Raw genomic sequence first — 22,242 nt, 5'->3', positions numbered from 1 at the left:
ATTTCCTGCTTTCAGTTTGCCATCTTGGCTGAGAAGTACAAAACAATAGTTAGCTTCTTCTTTGGGGTCAGAACACTGAATTTTTTTTCTACTCTATCCAAAGCAGGAGGGTGTCAAAATATATAACTTTTTGGAGCAGCTTTCCTTCCTCCCCTCCTGAGGAGCTGTTTGTTTTGTTGCTGTTAAGCAGGTAAAATGAGTTTACAGTATGGAAAAACTGGGAACTTTATTTTAATGTCAGAACAGCCTTGCAGATTAAAGTTTCTAACTTAAATGTAAACTTTAAAACAACCAAATCACTAGCAAGTAACCTCCTTCTTTTTGTTTTTTCAAGTGATATAAATTACCTATTATATCATAGGTTTGTGAGGACTAAAATGCAGACTCATTTTTTACAAATAAGAATCATGGGATGAAAATACTGACTGATAAAATCATTGGAGTACAGGAGGTAGCGGGGAAGGATTTCTGGCTTGTATCAGTTTGTCACTATCTCAGTTATAGTTTCACCCAGCTCTCTAATAAAGAAAGATGTGCAGAGAATTATGTTTCCTTTCCATTTAAGCAAACATCTTCTGAACACTTCCTAAGAAATTAATTGTATTCCAGCCAGACTTGCATGCTGCCATCCCACAGGAAATGGGTCAGCAATCCATTAAGATGCCATTAGATAATCTAATTTGGAACTTAATCTCTAAATTAACTATGCTCTATACTTGAAGCATACTTGAGAGGAAGAAAAAAAAAAGTTTGTTTGAATCGATAGGGAAGCCGAAGCGTGAAGAAGGCTGTTTGTTTTTTGTAGCTGTGGTCACGTCTCAAGCCGTCTGGTAACCAGGAGAAACCAGACATGATGTAATTCCAGATTGAACTTGAACTTCGAGGACTGAGAATAGGAAAACAATAGACCATAGGAATCAATAATGTCCATTTTCCACATGATTATGTTTGGCATTTTAAATTAAGATTTATGGAAAAAGCAGCAAAACTATAATATGACCAACATGGGGTGCAGTGGAGAATCCACAAAGGAAAAGAAAGAAAACAATTTCTTTAGCTGTATTTTGTGAAACGAAATTTCAATAGAGTAAACTAGTTGTTTGTTCTGAGCACCCTTTTGTTCTCTTAGGTAGGATAAACTTAATCTTATGTTTCCTGTCACATGATTTTGGCCCTGCTTTTAGGAAAGGAGGAGCATGTTTTAAAAGTGCTCTCAGCTGTGACGTGGACTATTAACCCCTTGTGGATCACAAAATGTCTACACTCAGTTTTAGTCTATGTAATGTCTTCAGCTATAAATAAGGGCAGCTTTTCAGAAGATCTTTTCTCTTAACATTTACCAAATAAAATAAATATATGGTAATGATTGGCTTCGTCAGTGCCTGCAAAGTTGTATCATGATCTGCTTAGCATCTTTTGTGAAGGAGTTTAGGAGAAGAAGAATAAATGCCTGTATGGTTTTACCTTTTAAGAAATAATTTCTGAAAGGATTGAGATGAAGCAAATTAAAATTTTGTTAGCAAAAGAGATTGATATAATATAAAAGTAAGCTTTTTGACTGATCTCTCTTGTACTGTATTTTAAAACAACGTGTCAGGGTACACAAGAGCCATTCCCCCCCCCCTTCCTACTATTTCAGTCACCAACGCCGCCAGAGGACATGGTGACAATATAGTGTTTCATTAAAAGAAATGTAGCATATGGAGGCCCTTTTAAAAGCAGTTTCAGGGCAGCATAAGGAAAAAAAGTAAAAGATGGATGAAGCCTGTTCAACTTAGTATACATATTTGATTGCTTTTTTGTAAAAAAAAAAAAGGAAAAAAAAAACAGTATTCTGTGGAAGTTTGCAATTGAAATGCACAAATAGGAACTTAGGAGTAAGGATTTCAGCAGTTGAAGGAGGGGCGAGAGGAAGAGAGCAAGAGAGAGAGGTGCTGACTCACTTTCTGATTTGTTCTATCAAAAGTTAAAAATAAGTTCTGTTGGTATATCCTGTATACAGGATGAGGAACCAACAGATGTGGCAGCAGGAGGAACAGATAAGCTCTGAAATAATCATGAAATTTGACACTGAGTATATTAATTATGCATATAAACAATTGATTCCAAGAACAGGATGTTTGTCACTTGGGTCTAGTTATTATATATTCAAGACATACTGCCGTTTCTGTCTATAATAATATCACATTCCATTCTTGATCTTTGGAATAGTTTCTTCAGCACCCTCTTAAATTCCAGAATGTCTAAAATAGGCCATGATCATTTTCATCACTGACACAATAACATGCATCCAGAAAGTGTCATTTTGTAATACTAGTTGCTAGGTTGTGGGGAGCAGTATTTTGTCTTGCAAAGCAACCCTTTAGTTGGAGATTGAACTTTGGCTTCCTTTACACTTATACTGTAGTTGTTCTTTGGAAATGTTGCATGTGACATTGGTACAACCAGTACTGATAGCTTAATCTCTCTGTCTTACTAAAAAAAAGTTTTATGAAAACTTAGTTTAACCCGGCAACTTGGAATGTAAGAAAAGAACATGGTAAAATGTATGATATAAAGGTGAAGAGTGGAATTCAAATGAAGGTACTCTGATTTTGTGGAGTAGAGTTGATGAATAAATGCATGGAAGTAAAGACTCAGGTTTGAATGAAAGGGCTAAAATATAAGTTAGAAGATATATATTTGTCACATCTGGGTTGTTTGGATGTGAATAAAAGTATGAATGGATAGATTTATAGTAGATCCATGTTAAGCTTCAGTGAATGGTGATAATAGTAGAATGAGAGATAAGTTTGGGGGTGAACAGCACAACATTCTGAATGAATGTGATCTAGGACAAAAAAATTATTGGATGACATAAATGAATGAGTGGGATTGGGCCCTTTGGAAGACCCCAAATGAATGAGAATGGTGATTCATGAGTATGAGGTTAGTTGAAATTCTTTTTGTTTCAGATACACAATTTAAGCATAAATCTATTCATGCCTACTGATGGTAAATGAGTAACGTAAACATAGAATAGATTTGATTGTCATGTTTGAAGATGAAGTAAAATGTAGAAGGATGATGGGAGGGTCACACTTAGTGAAAGTAAAACGGGAAGTGGGAAGACAAATCCTTATGAAAATATATTATATATTTTATATATATAAATAAATATATAATTTATAAGACATAATTCTCAATCAAATGAATAAAAAGTTATAACTGTTTAAAACAGAACAAAAAGACTAATGTCATAAATTACCATGAACGTGTGTTAGTAAAATATGAAATAAAAAAATCCATGGTTGAGCAAAAAAGCATAGAATGTTACTGCAAAAAGTGAGTGTAAGAGAAAGATGCTATATGTTTTGTATAGAGAGAAAAAGGATATAAAAGTATTCAAGGGGATGAAGACTAAAATGAAGCATTTGGCAGAGTGAATGGATTTAAAAGTAAATGCAATCAAATGATTTGTGATGAATTCAAGGAAAAAAATGTTGGAAGGAATATTTTAGAAGTTTCTATGGGAATGATAAAAATATTTCAAAAAAGAATTGAAATGGATGCTAGTAGTGAAAAAAATGTTGAAAAGTAAAAGTATAACATTTCAAACAAGAATTGAAATGGATATTATGAATGTTAATATTGAATAAAAAATGTTGAAAAATAAATCATAAATACTGTCAAATTTTAAAAAATGTTAAAATACAGATGTTGCTTGCTCATGGAGTCGCTATGGGAATTTATTAAAATGCGCATAAAGACTGCATCTTTGCCTGAGGATTGGAGAATGCAGTTGATTTCTTTCACAGAGGAGAAAGTAGTGAATGCAAGAAGTACAACGAGTTATTTCCTTAAGTATTGGTGGGAAGATGTTGGGATGTATGGTGAAGCTTATGCCAATCCGAAGGTGCCAGACCAGAGGGTTTTTTTTTTATTGCTTCAGTGACAATGTATATTGGTGAGAAAGTTTACTCTACCCAGTGAAAGTATATAATAAAGCAAATAAGCTTGAATTTTGCAAGAATGTGGTTTAAAAGTTCAGTGGTTGAATGTGAAACGAATAGTATATGATAGAAGAAGGTATGAAAAGAGATGAAATGTTTGGGAAATGGCTCAATATTATGCAGGCAATAAGAGAAATATTTGTAGTGTTCTCTTGATTGTTTAATAAAAGTATGAATAAATGTGTAAAAAAATTAACTAGTTCTGGCAGTAGAAGTATTTTGAGAACTGAATGCCTCTGGACTTTTATTGGTGAATGAAAATTATTTGCAACAAATATTAGATTGTATGATAAAAAGAAAAGTACAGATCTGAAAACAAATGAATCAAAGTAATTGTGTTCGATAATGAAAATGGAGTGAATGAATAAAAGTTATATGTAGAGGACAAAAACTAGAGCAATCTAATGAACTAGTTATTTGGTAGAATGTTGATTAAAGTTGGACAAAAAAATGGAGAAAATTAAGCCAAATTAAGTTGGTAGAATGTATTTATTTGTAGAATGACTATTGAAAGAAGCGAAAATTGTTGCACATAGGAGCATGTTTCTGCTTACTCAGTTTACTAGTTGGTTAATCTATTTGTATCCCACCTTTATTATTTTTAGAAATAACCCAAGATGGTGAACTTATCCAACACACTTTCCTCCTCCTGTTTTTCCCACAACACCAATCATGTTGGGCCAAGAGAGAGTAATTAGCCCGAAGTCACTCAGCTGGCTAAGGCATATAGTAGTTTAGAAATGTGTTTGGTAAAATAACAGAAGATAAGGTCAAGGGTAAATGAGTGAAGAAGGAATGTAGATTATATGCGGAAGAGGATTGGTACCAAAAGGTATGCTTAGATGGTTCTGTCTTGTAGAGGAAAGGGTTGAATTGTAAAATAAAAATATTGTTATTGGTTGCAGAGTTAGCTAGATATTTAGACTAGACATGGCATTTTTGTCTTTCAAATTTTTCCCAAGGATCTGAGACAGGCAGATGTTGTTTCTTAATATTAAAGATATTGTTGCTGGATGTAAGCTGTTCCAAATGAAACTGCTACTTTTTGCAATTGACTTAATAGTAATTTGTCAACGTTGATGGCATTTAAGTAGTGCTCCAGATGTTTTGTGATTGCACCTAATGCACTATTACTGTTGATAGTATTTTTGTTTTCTTTTGCTATAGTTGTTTTACTTCTGTTTGCAGGTTTTTCTATTTTGGGATTTTTTTTCCAGTTCTTTCTCTTTTATTCTGCTGTCTCCAGATACTGCAATGTCCACTTTCCGGATTTTTTTTTTTTTTTTGTCTGTCTTATTGGTATCACCAATTGTTAAGTGTTGGGTGTTGTGTTGCAGATGCTTGCCTGCTTGAATTCTAAAATCCCAGACTCTTTATCTTCTTCATTTTTTATTACTTGGTCTATTTTGTAGTCCCACCAGTTTTTGCATACAAGCAAGTGGTATTTCTTGCAGATATTCCAATGCACCATTGTTACTACTTTGTTATGCCTTTATTTTTCATCAGTACGTATGATTTCCTTACAGTGGCTAAGTGGTCCACAGTTTCTTCAGCTTCTTTGCATAAGCAGCATTTGCCAATTGTTGCTGTCTTCTCAATTCTGGCTTTACATACGTTTTCTGGGTCTTATTATTTACTTTGCCTGGGTTTTTTTTTTTTTTTTAATGTACTGGCCATGTAATACTTTTGAGTTGCCATGTCTTTTTTTTAGTCTTTATTTGATCTTTCTTATAGGGCATTTTGGTCTCTCCCCAGTTCAGTAAGTCTACTAGGTATACCAGCTTTAATGCATCTTCTTCACTGTTCTTCACATATTCTTCCAATACCCCTTTTTCTTCTTCAGCCATCTTGGTGTATTTGCAACATTCCATGCCCATCTGTGCTTCTTTGTATATTGACAGATATTGAGTCTGTCAACATCACTGGGTGGATGAAGGGAATGATTCATTGTCTTCTGGTCTTCATATTCAGGGCTTCTATTTCAGCTTGAGTACAGTTCAAAATCTCAGCTGTGTACCTTAAAACTGATATATCCAGGTTTTAATTGATTTGATGATATTTCTTCCACTGAGTTTGAATTTAAGATCTTCTTCACTTGCTTATTTATTTACTTCTCACCTTCATCTGGACTTCAGTGCACTTGATGTTGTCAGCCTGAAGGATGCCTAGGTATTTGTATTGATCTTCTTCATCCAGATTTGTGATGTTATTTCCTAGGGCAGCTTGATTCCTTCAGTTTTCACTATTTTCCTTTGTTGGTGGTAAAGATGGTACATTTTTCTAGTCTAAATTCTTTTGTACTGTCTGGCTATAAATGGACAGCTATTCCATTTCAGGTGGTATTTTTCCATATAGTTTCAGATCATCCATGTAAAGGAGATGGTATAGCCTGGCATATTATTTTATGTTTAATAGCCATGTCCTGAGTTGTTCAGTATCGTTGACAGAGTAATTAATACTGTGGCAAAGAGATGTGGTGAGAGTCTCCATGAAGATATCTCTCCTGATAGTAACCTGTACATCTATCACCAATTGACCAGCAACTGTGTCTTATTGTGCCATTGATCTTTGCACAAAGATTCTGATATTATTACTGACTCTTATTATTTATAGGCATTTGATTATCCAGTCATGTGGCACGGAGTTGAACTTAATTAATCCAAGCTATGTTCAAGTTAGTCTTCTTTCTCATAACACTTTTCTAAAATCATCTTGACAATTAGAACTGATCTTTTGTCCCTCTGCTATTTGTGTGGTTTCCTTTCTCCTCAGATAGAAAGAGCTTGTTACGTAACTAGCTGCTTTTGGACTGCATTAACTTCACATCAGTTAGCAGTTTGAAAGTTGTTGCTAAGCAGGAAATTGCCCTGCCCCTTTGGTTAGATCTTTCATTATCAGGTATGTTTTGCCAGATGTTAACCAATCTTCAATTTCATCTCCTTGCAATATATTGTTAAACTGCTTGCCAATGAATGAGTGCAGATCACTCATTTATTTCAAGCCAAAACCATATAGCTCATCTTTATCTGGTGCTAGCCAATTCTTGATCTTCCTTTTCTCCACCAATTCTGCTGTTATTATAATTTTTTTCATTTCTACTTTATTTTTTCCCCTTTTCTGTCTCTTTTATCCAAGCTGTATTCTTATTTGATTGTCAGATAGTTGTGCCCAGAACTATATTGTTTCTTTGTCAGGTGTTGGCTGTTTCATTGCAGCTTCTCCATTGATGGATCGGTAGAAACGTTTCTGATTCGACTGAAATTCTCTCTGTAGTGTGCAAATTCAAGCTTAGTACCGTATATGCCGCCGTATTAGGCGACCCGGCGTATAAGCCGACCCCCGTCTTTATAGCCGGGCCGCATTCCTAGAACGTCGTCTTATACGCCAGAAACTACCAGTATTTCCGGCGTATAAGACGACTCGACGTATAAGACGACCCCCGTCTTTGGCGCCGATTTCAGCGCTCGCGGAAGTCGTCTTATACGCCGGCATTTACGGTATCTATTGATTTTCTTGGTTATGGCTGTTATTTTCTGCTTTATTATTTCCAGTGCTTCTTATCTCTAGGTGATATTTTATGAACAAGTATTCTTTTATCTTCTTGTTCTTCAAGTTCTTTTCTTTCCTCTGTTCTAGCTTGATTGTGTCTGATCTTAGTATGCTGATCTTGTTTTCCAACCTGATCTTCCAATTCAAAAATGAGTTATTTGGCTTTTTTTTTATTGTTTGTTGATTTTGCATCCAAAACTGCAGCTGTGCTGTACATGTAGGTGTGTTTCTTGCAATGAGCTGGTGCTTACATTCAATATTTCAGTATTGGCATCTTTTAATACGATTAGGGTTTTTTGTTACAAGCTTCAAAGCAAGCAACTTTATTCTGTCATTTTTGTGTATTCTATATGCTCAGTTATTTGTTTCAATTCCACTTTTTTTTTTTCAGATAGAGGACTTTGTTCTTTCTGAGAAGAAAGTAGAGTAGAGGGTCCCTGGTTTGGGAATGAGAATGGCTCAATAGCAATGCTGGCTTTCTCTGCTGCTGACAGAACGACATTAATCTGCTATCCTCTGTTCTGCTACTTCTGATTTTGGATGTTACTCTTTCCAGAATTGGTGCATTCTTTTCATATCTCCTTTTCTCATTGGACTTGATTTATCAAGTCTTTGTATATTTTCAACAGATATGCTGTTGAAGCAGTCCGGGAGCTATTGACTCTAATTGCTCAAGTAGTGTCCTGAATCCTGTAATCCACTTGACACCACATGTATAGGATCTCCAAAATCTAGTATAGTCCTTGTTGATCCAGGCGATGACCAATCTTCTATAGGTTTCTATATGTTACATCTTACCATATTATTTACGGGAGACACTGGCTTCACCTGACTCCTCTGATGAGACTTGTCCAGTGTGGTCGAACCTCTGACACAGCTCTCATGATCTTCAGACCAAGCAAACTTACAACTATGTCAGGGTAGTGTTTCATTGGGAGCTGGCTTATTATTGTTGCTTTAAAACATGTATGCCGCTTGAGTCTCAACAATTCTTAGCGACTTACAACAATCAGAAAATTTACAATAAAATCAATACAACATAAAATATAAAGAAAAAGTGGCAAGTGTGATAGGCCAGATTGAATGAAGCTGGGATCTCACTCTCCTTTGCCAAAGACTGAGTGAAGAGACAGGTATTCACAGATCTCCTTAACAAGATGAAAGAAGAATTAATGGATGGAAAGGAAGGGGAAACCTATTGTAAACTGTGATTGATTGAATTTTATGGTGTCCTCAGACCTAGAACAGAAGTTAAAAGAATAAAAGGCAATGTATAAATCAGTGTATGGATGTGGTGGTGTAAGCAAAGATAGCTTGCAAGGATAGAAAGTGAATGTTCATATAAACTAAATGTTTTCTGTTCTACTCTCAATTTATTTTGCTTTATTCTTGTTTCCTTTGCTTTGCATAATGTTATGTATTAGCATAATGGGCAAATAAGTGTGTGTGTGTGTGTGTGTTTGTGTGTGTGTGTATATATATGTATGTATGTATGTATGTATGTATGTATGTATATATAGATAGATAGTACAAATAAAATACGAACACCAGGAGAGTATAAATATAAAAATATACTTTACTAAAAGCTGCCAAGCTTTTGTTTGGAAACTCCAAACATCATCAGGGCTAAGGAGCCAGTAAACAATGATGACTTAAATGGGTTTTGCCGGCATCTGCACCCGGCTCATGGACCGCGTCACCGGTCCCGGCCGGTTAATTAGTGTTCCAGATGTTTCTTTATTACTCTCCTTACGCTTCCTTCTATGGTTCTTCCGGATCATTCCTTCCACTATCTCATTACTAGTGGATGAGATAGTGGAAGGAATAATCCGGAAGAACCATAGAAGGAAGCGTAAGGAGAGTAATAAAGAAACATCTGGAACACTAATTAACCGGCCGGGACCGGTGACGCGGTCCATGAGCCGGGTGCAGATGCCGGCAAAACCCATTTAAGTCATCATTGTTTACTGGCTCCTTAGCCCTGATGATGTTTGGAGTTTCCAAACGAAAGCTTGGCAGCTTTTAGTAAAGTATATTTTTATATTTATACTCTCCTGGTGTTCGTATTTTATTTGTACCATAGACATGCCCAGGAGTCGTATTTTTATGCAAATTTTCCAGCATATATATATATATATATATATATATATATATATATATATATATATATATGATAGGAAATAAAATGATCACCAGGGTAATAAAACTATAAAATTTATTAAAAAGCGCCTAGCTTTCGCCGTCACCTGCCGGCATCCTCAGGGCTAGTGCGCCAGGGAGTGGGAGAGTCATTCTTATAGGTGTGGTGAAGTCTGCGCACGACTCCTCGACCTCGTCATCGGGCCTAAATAGGATAACTGCGTGCGGCTGGTCTGCTCCTTTCTATTCATCTCAACCGTCCGTTCATCCTCCTCCATCCCTCTCCCCCTCAGTCTTGAGGTGAGCGGGCAAGTGTCTCTATGGTTGCAACAGTCCCTATATTTGAACTCTTTTCCCTCGGGGGTAAATGGCAACGTGCATTTCGTGTTTCTTTTACAGTCCTCCTTCGTTCCATCATTCTTCCTATGGCAAGTTTTTTGTTGTTGAATTTTGGTATTTTTGTTTCTTATGCAGGTGTCATTCAAGTGATCGCATGGGTCCTTTCGAGGTAGTTGTAATTCATTATCGATCTGGGGCTGGAGGGGGGGACCTTTTGAATGCGGGGGGAGGAGTGGTGATTCCTCAACTGTCCCTGTGTGTAGTCGTTTTGTGCGCGCTGCGCCCTGTTCGGGCAATCTGGAGAGGGTAGCGGTGGAGCCGCGCTTTCGCTCTTCCTCTTGGGGTAGGTATCGTCCAGGTGATCTCACGCGCCCCTCCCAAGTAGATGTAGTTCGTTGGCAGTCCAAAGTCGGAGGGGAAGTCATTCGGTCATGGGTGGAGAGGGGCGGAGGCTCCCCGCCCGTCGTTACCCCCAGCTGTCCGGCGCGTCTCCCGCTGCGAGTGATCGATCCAGAGGGAAGGTTAGCAGTAGAATCGTAATCTGCTTGATCTTTGCAGCGTCCTTCCTCACTATAAGTAGATATAGATCGTCGGCAGTCCAAAATCGAAGGGCAGGCCGTTCGGTCATAGGTGGCGAGGGGCGGAGGCTCCCCGCTCGTCGCTGCCCTCAGCTGTCCGGCGCGTCTCCTGCTACGAGTGATCGGTCCGGAGGAGAGGGTAGCGATAGAATCGCAGTCTATTTGATCTTTACAGCGTCTTTCCTCAGCTTGTCTCCTCCTCCCTGCATCGTCGGTGGCCATGCAGGTTCTCCGAAACTCTCCGGGATACGCAAGCGGGGGGAACGGTGGCTTGATCTCTTGAGTTCTTTCTCCTTCTTGTGGTTTCCTCTCTTCTAACTTGGTCACCATATTTCGAGTATCTGTATCTCCCTTAATGCCATTAGAGTTATTATTGGGACGTCGGGGGTGCTGTCCTTGATTATTAGTGCTCCACAGCCTTAAAGCCATGTATGCCGGGCACAGGTCCACATGCCGGTTAATAGAATTGTCATCCGAGAGCCATGCCTCCTTAAGTAGGCGGCCCCCCTTGGTATTGTCGCTAGCCAATACGCTGACCTCACTGAAATTAAATTTATGATCTAATTCCGCCATGTGTGCCCATATTTGGGAATGTGGATCTCCCCTTCTTACTGCTAACTTATGCTCGTGGACCCTGGTTTTAATCCGTTTGGCTGTCTCCCCAACATAATTGGATCGGCAGTCCATGCAATTGATCTTATAAACGGCTGCCGACCTTTCGGTGCTGGGGAGCGGGTCCTTTGGGCGCATGACAGCTGCCCGCAGTGTTTGGTTGGGTCTATGGGCCACTTGTATCTTATGCGGTGCTAAAATCCTTGCAGTGGCCTCTGAGACGTTGTGGATATAGGGGAGAGTAATGCGTGTGGTTGCTTGGGGTGTAAGTCTTTGGGGTGTGGGGTCACTCCGGGGTCCAGATGGTTTGTTGAACCGATTGATAAATTTGGCCGGGTACCCATTGTGTTTACACACCCGGAAGAGATAATTTCTCTCCTCCCTCTTGGCTCTAGCAGTGCTGCAGTGCGACTCCACTCGCTTGAATAAGGTTTTGACACAGCTGGCTTTATGAGCCATGGGGTGATTGCTCTCAAAGTGTAACATCCTGTCTGTACATGTGGGTTTTCGGTATACCCTGGTAGCCAGACATCCGTCCACCTGGCGCTGTACTAACACATCTAAAAACGCTAAGCTGCCCTGGTGTTCCTCTTCCATGGTGAACTGGATGTCTGGGTATACCGAATTCAGGATGTTCATAAAGCCAGTCTTGTGCCGCTCCTTGATGACCACAAAAGTATCGTCCACATAGCGGGCCCAAAATTTTGGTTGGTATTGGGCCAACGCTATGTGTTCCAGTCGCTGGAGCACCACCTCTGCGATCACGCTGGAGATCGGCGACCCCATGGGAGTTCCCTTAATCTGTTCGTACATCGTGCCCTGAAAGGTGAAATAAGTGTTAAGGCAGACCCCCATTAATTTTATAAGGTCTTCCGTTCGAAGGGAGTCTTGATGTAATCTTTGGTCTCCCTGATTCAGTCGATCCCTCAAGACCGCAATGGCAAGTTCTTGCGGGATGGAAGTGAACAGGGAGACTACATCGAAGGAGACCATAATTTCATCTTCTTCCACCTTCAGGGCCCTAATTTTGTCAAGGAACTCCTCTGCCGACCTCACAGTGGTGTTGCTATTATCTGTCAAATGGCTGATGCGTGTGCTCAGCCATTTAGCCAGTTCGTAGGTGGGGGTGCCCCTGAACGCAACAATGGGGCGTAGGGGGACGTCTGGTTTATGCACTTTTTATGCACGCCCCATTGTTGCGTTCAGGGGCACCCCCACCTACGAACTGGCTAAATGGCTGAGCACACGCATCAGCCATTTGACAGATAATAGCAACACCACTGTGAGGTCGGCAGAGGAGTTCCTTGACAAAATTAGGGCCCTGAAGGTGGAAGAAGATGAAATTATGGTCTCCTTCGATGTAGTCTCCCTGTTCACTTCCATCCCGCAAGAACTTGCCATTGCGGTCTTGAGGGATCGACTGAATCAGGGAGACCAAAGATTACATCAAGACTCCCTTCGAACGGAAGACCTTATAAAATTAATGGGGGTCTGCCTTAACACTTATTTCACCTTTCAGGGCACGATGTACGAACAGATTAAGGGAACTCCCATGGGGTCGCCGATCTCCAGCGTGATCGCAGAGGTGGTGCTCCAGCGACTGGAACACATAGCGTTGGCCCAATACCAACCAAAATTTTGGGCCCGCTATGTGGACGATACTTTTGTGGTCATCAAGGAGCGGCACAAGACTGGCTTTATGAACATCCTGAATTCGGTATACCCAGACATCCAGTTCACCATGGAAGAGGAACACCAGGGCAGCTTAGCGTTTTTAGATGTGTTAGTACAGCGCCAGGTGGACGGATGTCTGGCTACCAGGGTATACCGAAAACCCACATGTACAGACAGGATGTTACACTTTGAGAGCAATCACCCCATGGCTCATAAAGCCAGCTGTGTCAAAACCTTATTCAAGCGAGTGGAGTCGCACTGCAGCACTGCTAGAGCCAAGAGGGAGGAGAGAAATTATCTCTTCCGGGTGTGTAAACACAATGGGTACCCGGCCAAATTTATCAATCGGTTCAACAAACCATCTGGACCCCGGAGTGACCCCACACCCCAAAGACTTACACCCCAAGCAACCACACGCATTACTCTCCCCTATATCCATAACGTCTCAGAGGCCACTGCAAGGATTTTAGCACCGCATAAGATACAAGTGGCCCATAGACCCAACCAAACACTGCGGGCAGCTGTCATGCGCCCAAAGGACCCGCTCCCCAGCACCGAAAGGTCGGCAGCCGTTTATAAGATCAATTGCATGGACTGCCGATCCAATTATGTTGGGGAGACAGCCAAACGGATCAAAACCAGGGTCCACGAGCATAAGTTAGCAGTAAGAAGGGGAGATCCACATTCCCAAATATGGGCACACATGGCGGAATTAGATCATAAATTTAATTTCAGTGAGGTCAGCGTATTGGCTAGCGACAATACCAAGGGGGGCCGCCTACTTAAGGAGGCATGGCTCTCGGATGACAATTCTATTAACCGGCATGTGGACCTGTGCCCGGCATACATGGCTTTAAGGCTGTGGAGCACTAATAATCAAGGACAGCACCCCCGACGTCCCAATAATAACTCTAATGGCATTAAGGGAGATACAGATACTCGAAATATGGTGACCAAGTTAGAAGAGAGGAAACCACAAGAAGGAGAAAGAACTCAAGAGATCAAGCCACCGTTCCCCCCGCTTGCGTATCCCGGAGAGTTTCGGAGAACCTGCATGGCCACCGACGATGCAGGGAGGAGGAGACAAGCTGAGGAAAGACGCTGTAAAGATCAAATAGACTGCGATTCTATCGCTACCCTCTCCTCCGGACCGATCACTCGTAGCAGGAGACGCGCCGGACAGCTGCGGGCAGCGACGAGCGGGGAGCCTCCGCCCCTCGCCACCTATGACCGAACGGCCTGCCCTTCGATTTTGGACTGCCGACGATCTATATCTACTTATAGTGAGGAAGGACGCTGCAAAGATCAAGCAGATTACGATTCTACTGCTAACCTTCCCTCTGGATCGATCACTCGCAGCGGGAGACGCGCCGGACAGCTGGGGGTAACGACGGGCGGGGAGCCTCCGCCCCTCTCCACCCATGACCGAATGACTTCCCCTCCGACTTTGGACTGCCAACGAACTACATCTACTTGGGAGGGGCGCGTGAGATCACCTGGACGATACCTACCCCAAGAGGAAGAGCGAAAGCGCGGCTCCACCGCTACCCTCTCCAGATTGCCCGAACAGGGCGCAGCGCGCACAAAACGACTACACACAGGGACAGTTGAGGAATCACCACTCCTCCCCCCGCATTCAAAAGGTCCCCCCCTCCAGCCCCAGATCGATAATGAATTACAACTACCTCGAAAGGACCCATGCGATCACTTGAATGACACCTGCATAAGAAACAAAAATACCAAAATTCAACAACAAAAAACTTGCCATAGGAAGAATGATGGAACGAAGGAGGACTGTAAAAGAAACACGAAATGCACGTTGCCATTTACCCCCGAGGGAAAAGAGTTCAAATATAGGGACTGTTGCAACCATAGAGACACTTGCCCGCTCACCTCAAGACTGAGGGGGAGAGGGATGGAGGAGGATGAACGGACGGTTGAGATGAATAGAAAGGAGCAGACCAGCCGCACGCAGTTATCCTATTTAGGCCCGATGACGAGGTCGAGGAGTCGTGCGCAGACTTCACCACACCTATAAGAATGACTCTCCCACTCCCTGGCGCACTAGCCCTGAGGATGCCGGACGGCGAAAGCTAGGCGCTTTTTAATAAAATTTTATAATTTTACTACCCTGGTGATCATTTTATTTCCTATCATGAACACTCCCAGGGTTCACGTTTTTAATCTTCTTAAACGCGAATATATATATATATATATATTCTGAGGTTTTCGCGGGTATTTGTATGTAGGTCTTTGGTTGTTCGGGTTTTCTCCTGCGTAAAATTGGAAGTGTCTTGGTGACGTTTCGACGAAGTCCCATTCGTCATCTTCAGGCTAGTGTTTTCAGCTTTGTGCTTTGAGCAGCAATTGCTGCTCAAAGCACAAAGCTGAAAACACTAGCCTGAAGATGACGAATGGGACTTCGTCGAAACGTCCCGGTGTATAAGACGACCCCCGACTTCGGCGCTGAGTCGCATGCCTAGAAAGTAATCTTATACGCCAGAAACTACCGTTATTTCCAGCGTATAAGACGACTTGGCGTATAAGACGACCCCTGACTTTGGCTCCGATTTCAACGCTTTCAAAAGTCGTCTTATACGCCAGAAAGTATGGTAAGTCATATAAGAAACAGGTCTCCTGTTCTGAGGCATTGTCTCAGATATGACTTGGAGCTAGCATAATTTATCGGTGGCTGAAAAGAATCTGCAAGTTAAACAATGGCATGTCAATAATTTTCCTTAATAACTTTATAGATAACATTCTTTCAATTTCTTATTAACAGCTTATTACATGTTTCACAAAACTTAAAATTTGTTATTACAATAGTAGTAAAAAATCAAAAGATTTATTTAACCTGAAAAAATATCAGAGCAGTTCTGTGAAGTTGGTCTTCTTAACTGGGCATTAATTCTGAAAATAGAAAATAGAAGTCTTTAAGACTTCTAGACTAGAAATACTTTAAGTCCGCTTTACATTATATTTGCCACAAAGTACTAATAAAAAAAAATCCCCAGGTAAAAAAAATTAAACATTGTCTTAAAACAACTAATTTAATGCTACATTTGTGCTTCTGTCACTCCTGCATGAGATCAATTCCTGCAGAAAACAACACAATTTTTATGTTTGGTCTTTTCAGTTCCATTAGTGGCCAAGAGAAATATTTAGCCTTTGAAGGCTATAGTGATCATACGAATTACAATTAGCAGAATATGTGTGGATCACTTGGTGGAGGGAAGCTGCTGTTGCATCTTTATGGCAAATGTTATATGCATATAGATGCAACAACAAGAATAAATAATTTCTTAAAGTAATTTTATGCATACCAGTTATATTATGTACTTAAGGGACTACAGGGTCATAAAAATGTAGTGCAGAACGTGAATCTTAATCTACCAGTTCATTTAATCTGAATATTTATCTATCTCAGCAACTATTTTACATTTTAAAGCAATATTTATTTCCTCTATAAGTGTATAAACCTTTGTTATAATACAAAGGCTAATGCTGTGTATTTTTTAACCTAATCAATATACGGCTAGATGGAGGCTTGTAAAAATCTTGTGGATTTGCATAACAATAACTTATGAGAGTGGTATCATTCCCCAAAGATTCATAAATAACTCTGATAAATACTTTGTGTGGACCTTTTTAACACAATTAGAATATGGTGGGCAGTTTTAAATACTTAGGCAAATGTTAAAGTTGTCAAGTTACGTTGCAACAAGAATCCTGTTTGTTGCTGATTACAATTCATTTTCATTGAATAGTCTCCTCCATAAAGGAAAAGAATAAAAAAAAACACTGTTTCTCTATACCTGCATATTAAATGTGAACGCTGTTATTAAGAGAAGCTTGTACTGATAGGAATAATATTCTACTCTGCAAGCCTCAAGTGTTCTGTTACATGGCAGAAAGCAACCTATACTAAGCACTTACTCATTTGCCACAGCTAGTTTTAGGATTAAATTGATAGAGCAATCAGTCACTGTATAATATTCTATTTGCACGTTGAAGTTAAAAAGTGCTATTAGAATTATTGTTCAAACATGAGGTCGGGTGGCTTTCATATATTCCGATATTCATTCAACATTTTAAATGTTTTTCTGCTTTCTTTTTTCTTTTCCTTTAACAGTCCTGGTACCTGGGCTAGCTTGGTCCCCTTTCAAGTATCAAACAGGACATCAATTCTGCCCACAAATGTCCAAAATTATGGTTTGAACATAATTGGAGAGCCTTTTCTTCAAGCAGAAACAAGCAACTGAGGGAGATTGAAACTGAACAAATACTATAAAAGAAAGGAAGATGGGACAAAAAGCAAAGAAGAAACTGAAGAAAGAAGAAACATAAACCAGCAATTGCAGCACTTACAATCATTAATTCCCTTAAGATTGAAACCGTAATGGCAAAACAACAACAACAACAAAAAAAAACGGGATTGGGGGAGAGGATCGATGATATTTCACTGATGCGTGGAAAGATGCTCCTCCTGAGTAGCCTTTGTTCTATGAAATCCACTGGGAAATAGATGTTCTGTCTCTGACAATATATTTTAACTGACTTTCTAGATGCCTTAATATTTGCATGATAAGCTAGTTTATTGGTTTAGTATTCTTGTTGTTTACGCATGGGATCACTATTCCTAGTTAGCTCTCAAAACAAAGGCTAGGAGGCATCCACAGAACTGCAGGAGAAGGAAGGCCAGAAGCCATTTTTTTCCCTCAGCAGTCTGATTTCTAAAAGATTTTTCAAAGAAAAAGAAACAAATTCAGCTTTTAGTTGTCAACCCCAATTTATTTAACTTAGGTCCTTAACCCAGTCTTTTCTTAGTGTGTTATCCAGTTTAAATTTTTCAGGAAGTCGTTTAAATAAGCAGGCATTCTATAAAATCAATGCCTTACTTTGGGTAAAAGAAAGTGTTATCGTCTCAAATGACAGTTTAAAAAACCTGAGAAAGACACTAAAATAATTCCCCATGCTAATGAAAACATTAGAGGCAAGTGCAATTTAAAACCTGTATCTAAAGGGGATAATTGTTATAAGTCCTTTACCCCTTGGACTCTAAATCGAGGGGATTAAAAGACAAGATAAGTTTCAAAAGTATTCGAACAAATGTATTTTTCCCTCACTTTTGAAAGGGAGGGGTCATTAAAAGGCATTAACTAAATCAAGACAAATCATTTACTTGAGAAAAAGATATTAATTGAAACACAGCACTTAAAGTTGATTTAGCTTCTGCCTCCTTTGAGGTATCTTATTTATTTAAAGTTACTGGTTGGATCAAGAACCCATAAATAATGGAAAAGGTTCTCTAGAACCTTCATGAGAGAGACAGAGAGAGGTAAATCCATGTCACAGGGGCATAGCTTCTGGTTTACAAATGGGAATGATAGATTGTCAGGTTGTGGGAAGGGGATCTGAAATATATTTTTTAAAAATGCACTCTTTAAAAAGCATAATGACAGGGTGCTGAAAACTTGCATGGTGCTCTCAGAAATTAGCCTTGTTTGACAGATTTCTCATATACACAATTTTGTGCATGGGCATTTTGCCTCTATGTCTCTATAAAAGAATAATTTAAAACTACTCTATCCAGTAATCCTAATTTGCACGAAGTTATAATGTCCACATAACGTGCCTTGCCTTGAAATCTAAAAAAGTGACATCACTACACTTATTTTGCTGCATTTATTATCATTTTAAATCTGTATCATTTTTATGACAAAATATTTTGTACTCCAGATGGGAAAACAACAACAAAAGTGACATCATGGATTTTTTAAGCAGTTATAACTTTATCTCACATTTATAAAGCATATCATGGCTGTGTATAGTTGCCGCTTAAAAATTGTAATCGACCAGCAATATTTTCAGTATTTTGGTGTTTTTTCTATTAATCTTTCATGTTTTTTCATCTTCCAATTAATATTGGGGGGAGGGGATTCAAATTTATACGACTTATGCAATACCAAGTTTTGCCTATGTAGGTAGTGCTTTTAGCTGTATTGGTTATTATAGGTAAGTACACAGATTTAAAAGACAAAAGATTAATGTATGCTTTTTTGTTTGTTTGTTTGTTTTAATTGACCAAAGTGGGTACTGCTATTTTTGCAGTGTGATGAGGTCCTTTTTGTGTACTAAGAGATGGACGGGATTTTTTTAAAAACTACATACATATATCTATATATTCTGGGGTGGGTGGGGAGGATTTTTAACACTTGACAGTGTAGCTGTGAAGCAGAGCATTGGCTGGGTGAAGGCTACAAAGCAACTCTTCTTCCTACTGTGATGTAAAAACAAAAAACCTAAAAAGGTATTTTCTTTTAAACTTTCCACCTGGGGTGCAAGCTGAAATCATTTCTGGTTTGAAAACAGGCATAATAATAATGAAAAGTAAATCAGAATGGATTTTATTGCAGGCAGACCTGATTTGAGAAAGAAATATCTACTTAAAAAAAAATATCTCAAGACCCACAGAGATCAAAAGCCCTGTAAAATTTTGCAAGTTAGACATCCATCATATGAAAGCCCAGTTTGAGATTTAAAAAATCACATAGCATATACTACCAAAACAGTACATGCTATGTAACAAAACATTTTCCAAAGATGCTAATTGTATACTAAATATTGAATTGGATTCAGTATTCATTTTCTAATTGTATACTAAATATTGAATTGGATTCAGTATTCATTGGGAATTCCATGATACTGTTGTATCCTTTGTCCTCTTACAAGAAATGAGATTCTGCCTCCCTTTTCTGCATTCCCCAATGTCACTGATTTCCATTGTAAGAGGTCAGGTGGCAGTGAAGGACTGGATTAGTCAATGACTAATCTGTCAGTGGATTGTCTTGCTGGATCAGATCCATTCTATAACCCTTCTCCCATATAGATCTATGCTTCTATATGTCAGTTCAAATCGCCAAGCACAAAAATGCACACATACCATGTCTTTGTGGACAACCTGGATAGATATTAAAATTAGTAATATAGAAAACTATCGGATCTGATGGCTTAATTATAAAGGTTTTCTTCTCTGGATAAAGGGTGATTCTATGGGATCACAGCCCCCTTGCACAAAACTAGCACTATTAAATTGTTTATTTCCACACTGTGTTTCTAGTACTGACAAGAACACAAGAGTAGTCAGTCTTATTTTTATGTTTTTGCAAAGACTAGCTCTTTTCTAAATAACTAGTTGTAAAGTTTAGATTAGGTAAAAATGAAAATGATGTCTTACAATCTTTTTTTTTTAAATAACACTTTATGGAGACATGGTATATTTGTCTGGATTCTAATTGAGAGAATGCACAGCAGTGAAAGAAAACCAACCAGCCAACATAATCCCATGCTGTCTCCAGAATAGAAATGAATGTAAGTGTATGTCCAATGTTAGTATTCCTAAGTGGCATGGATGTAGGTATTTTGTCCTTGGAGTCTGTACTGAAAATACAAACTAAAACCCAAGGAAGTGCTCAGTCTCTTTGTAAACTAACAGACAATTTTTATTTGCCTTTAGTTTCAGCAAACATAAATTGATAGGCAATTCATACACCTTTATAAATTCAGGTGAACTTTCACTTTTTTTTTCAGAGCAGTATTTCAGAACACTTCTCCCAACTAGAAATAAGCAGTGCTTAGGGTTGCCCCATAAAATAATAAAAATAATCCCGATCTTCTGTTTTGACCATGGCCTTTTGTGCTAGGTGCAATATGTCAATCAATTTCCACCTGCATTGCCACTGAATTAGTTGATATTTTATTAGGTGCAGCCTTCTTTAAAATGGTGCTGAAAATTATTGATGCTGAAAGAGAATCAAATTCCCTTTCAGGTTCGACCCACACCAATAAATGCCTTTTTGAGAAAGTTGCTTCTGTAAAGTCTGAGGGCAGTTGTAAAGCTCTAGGATTGTTGGTAAGGTTTGTATTTAGCTAAAGTAAGAATGAAACCAACTATATGTTAGCTCTTTTTCTGAGCCCCTTTGTAAGTGAATTAATTCACTAAATATATGACCGTTAGGAAGAACTGAAATGTACAAACACTGAAAGTTGGTGGCCCACAAAATGATGCACTGTTCTTTCAGTTTATCCTTTAATGAAGGACAATTTCATTAAAAATGGCTGGAGTGCAGCAGCCACTTAATCCAGAAATAATTTATTTTATTTGGAATACTGAAATCAAGATGAATTCAGACTTTAAAGTGCAATAGTATAATGGACAAGCGGAATTTGATAGAGAATAGTTGCAACTCAATTTCATAATAATCTTGACCTAATGAATACATCAATCAAATGGATGGGGTTTTTTTTCATAAAAGGAAAATATTTATAAAAAGGCTATCTTGCTATTTTGGATCCACTTTCTTGACATTGAATTACTTGATCATTTGGGCCATAATTCTGACAAAATTTTCAGGTTAATGCTCTCTGTGGGTTTTTCTGCCTCTCTTTATAATCAAAAGATCTATTGTTATCCACATCTACACTTCTCTCAGAGCTGAGAATTCCAGTGCAGAACGAAGTGTTACAAACTCTAAATCTAATCTAACCCCCTCCTTGATCAGGAAGTATATTCTGACAAAATCAAGTCACCCCGTTCTATGTGCACTGTTCTGCCTTTTTTCAATTGCTTTGCAGCCTTTACCCTTTGGCAGTGTCACTGAAGTGTATTTTCCCCTAGAATGACATGAACAGTTGAGGCTTGACTAAGGAAAAAAAGGCAGTGAAGGAGACTGTACATAGACATGGCAAAATATTAAATATAGCAATATAGTTGTGTGTTCAGGTGGGCAGCTCCATTTATAATATGTGAATGAACCTGTGAAGCTGCAATGAAGAGAAGAACAGAGGATCTTCTTAATGAACCCACCTAGCGTGTAGACAGTAATTTGTACACTGTATAGTTTTGTTAAGATTTTTTTTTAAAGCACCCTCGTTTGTAAAGCTAATTTTTAGCAATTATAATGGAAATGGATGTCATTTCCACTTCTAACGTAAACAAGAATCTTCCTTGTTTGGAAACTGGACTTGGGTTAAAACTCTCCAGTTTCTTAATTTATGTATTAAAACAAACAAAAAAATATTCTGTCCATGTTAACGAGATATTTCACTATGCTTGAAAAGCATAGGTTACTGATCCTTTTAAAAGAAATTGTAAATGGAGAAAAGTTATATTTTATGAAGGTTATTTTGTTGTATTTAGTATTGGAAAGTTGGGTTTTGGAGCATTTCAGAATGTTGGAAGCACCACTGTCTTTTTTTATTAGTATATATGGCCTTTAGCAAAAATGTTGTGATTGTTACATGATGGTATTTAAGAGCAGGTTCACAGAGCATCCAGGAGAGAATTTCAGTGAAAGAAA

General features: G+C 38.8%; 1 protein-coding gene across 11 annotated transcripts in view; it reads left to right on the top strand.

Moving 5' to 3' along the window:
- NFIB (nuclear factor I B) overlaps positions 1–22,242 on the top strand; it is a 335,263-nt gene that overhangs the window by 310,922 nt on the left and 2,099 nt on the right. For all 11 annotated transcript variants that reach the window (XM_039363696.1, XM_039363695.1, XM_039363703.1 and 8 more), the window contains one exon: positions 17,016–22,242. This exon is cut by the window's right edge and continues 2,099 nt beyond it. In XM_039363696.1, coding sequence (XP_039219630.1) covers positions 17,016–17,145 — 130 coding nt within the window. In that variant the 3' untranslated portion in view covers positions 17,146–22,242. The remainder of the gene's footprint in view (positions 1–17,015) is intronic.

Source organism: Crotalus tigris, unplaced genomic scaffold, assembly GCF_016545835.1.
Source record: "Crotalus tigris isolate CLP2741 ecotype Arizona unplaced genomic scaffold, ASM1654583v1 scf7180000019563.1149672, whole genome shotgun sequence".
Lineage (NCBI taxonomy): Eukaryota > Metazoa > Chordata > Lepidosauria > Squamata > Viperidae > Crotalus > Crotalus tigris.
Note: the sequence above shows the minus strand (reverse complement) of the source record. Positions and strands in the feature narration are given on the sequence as shown.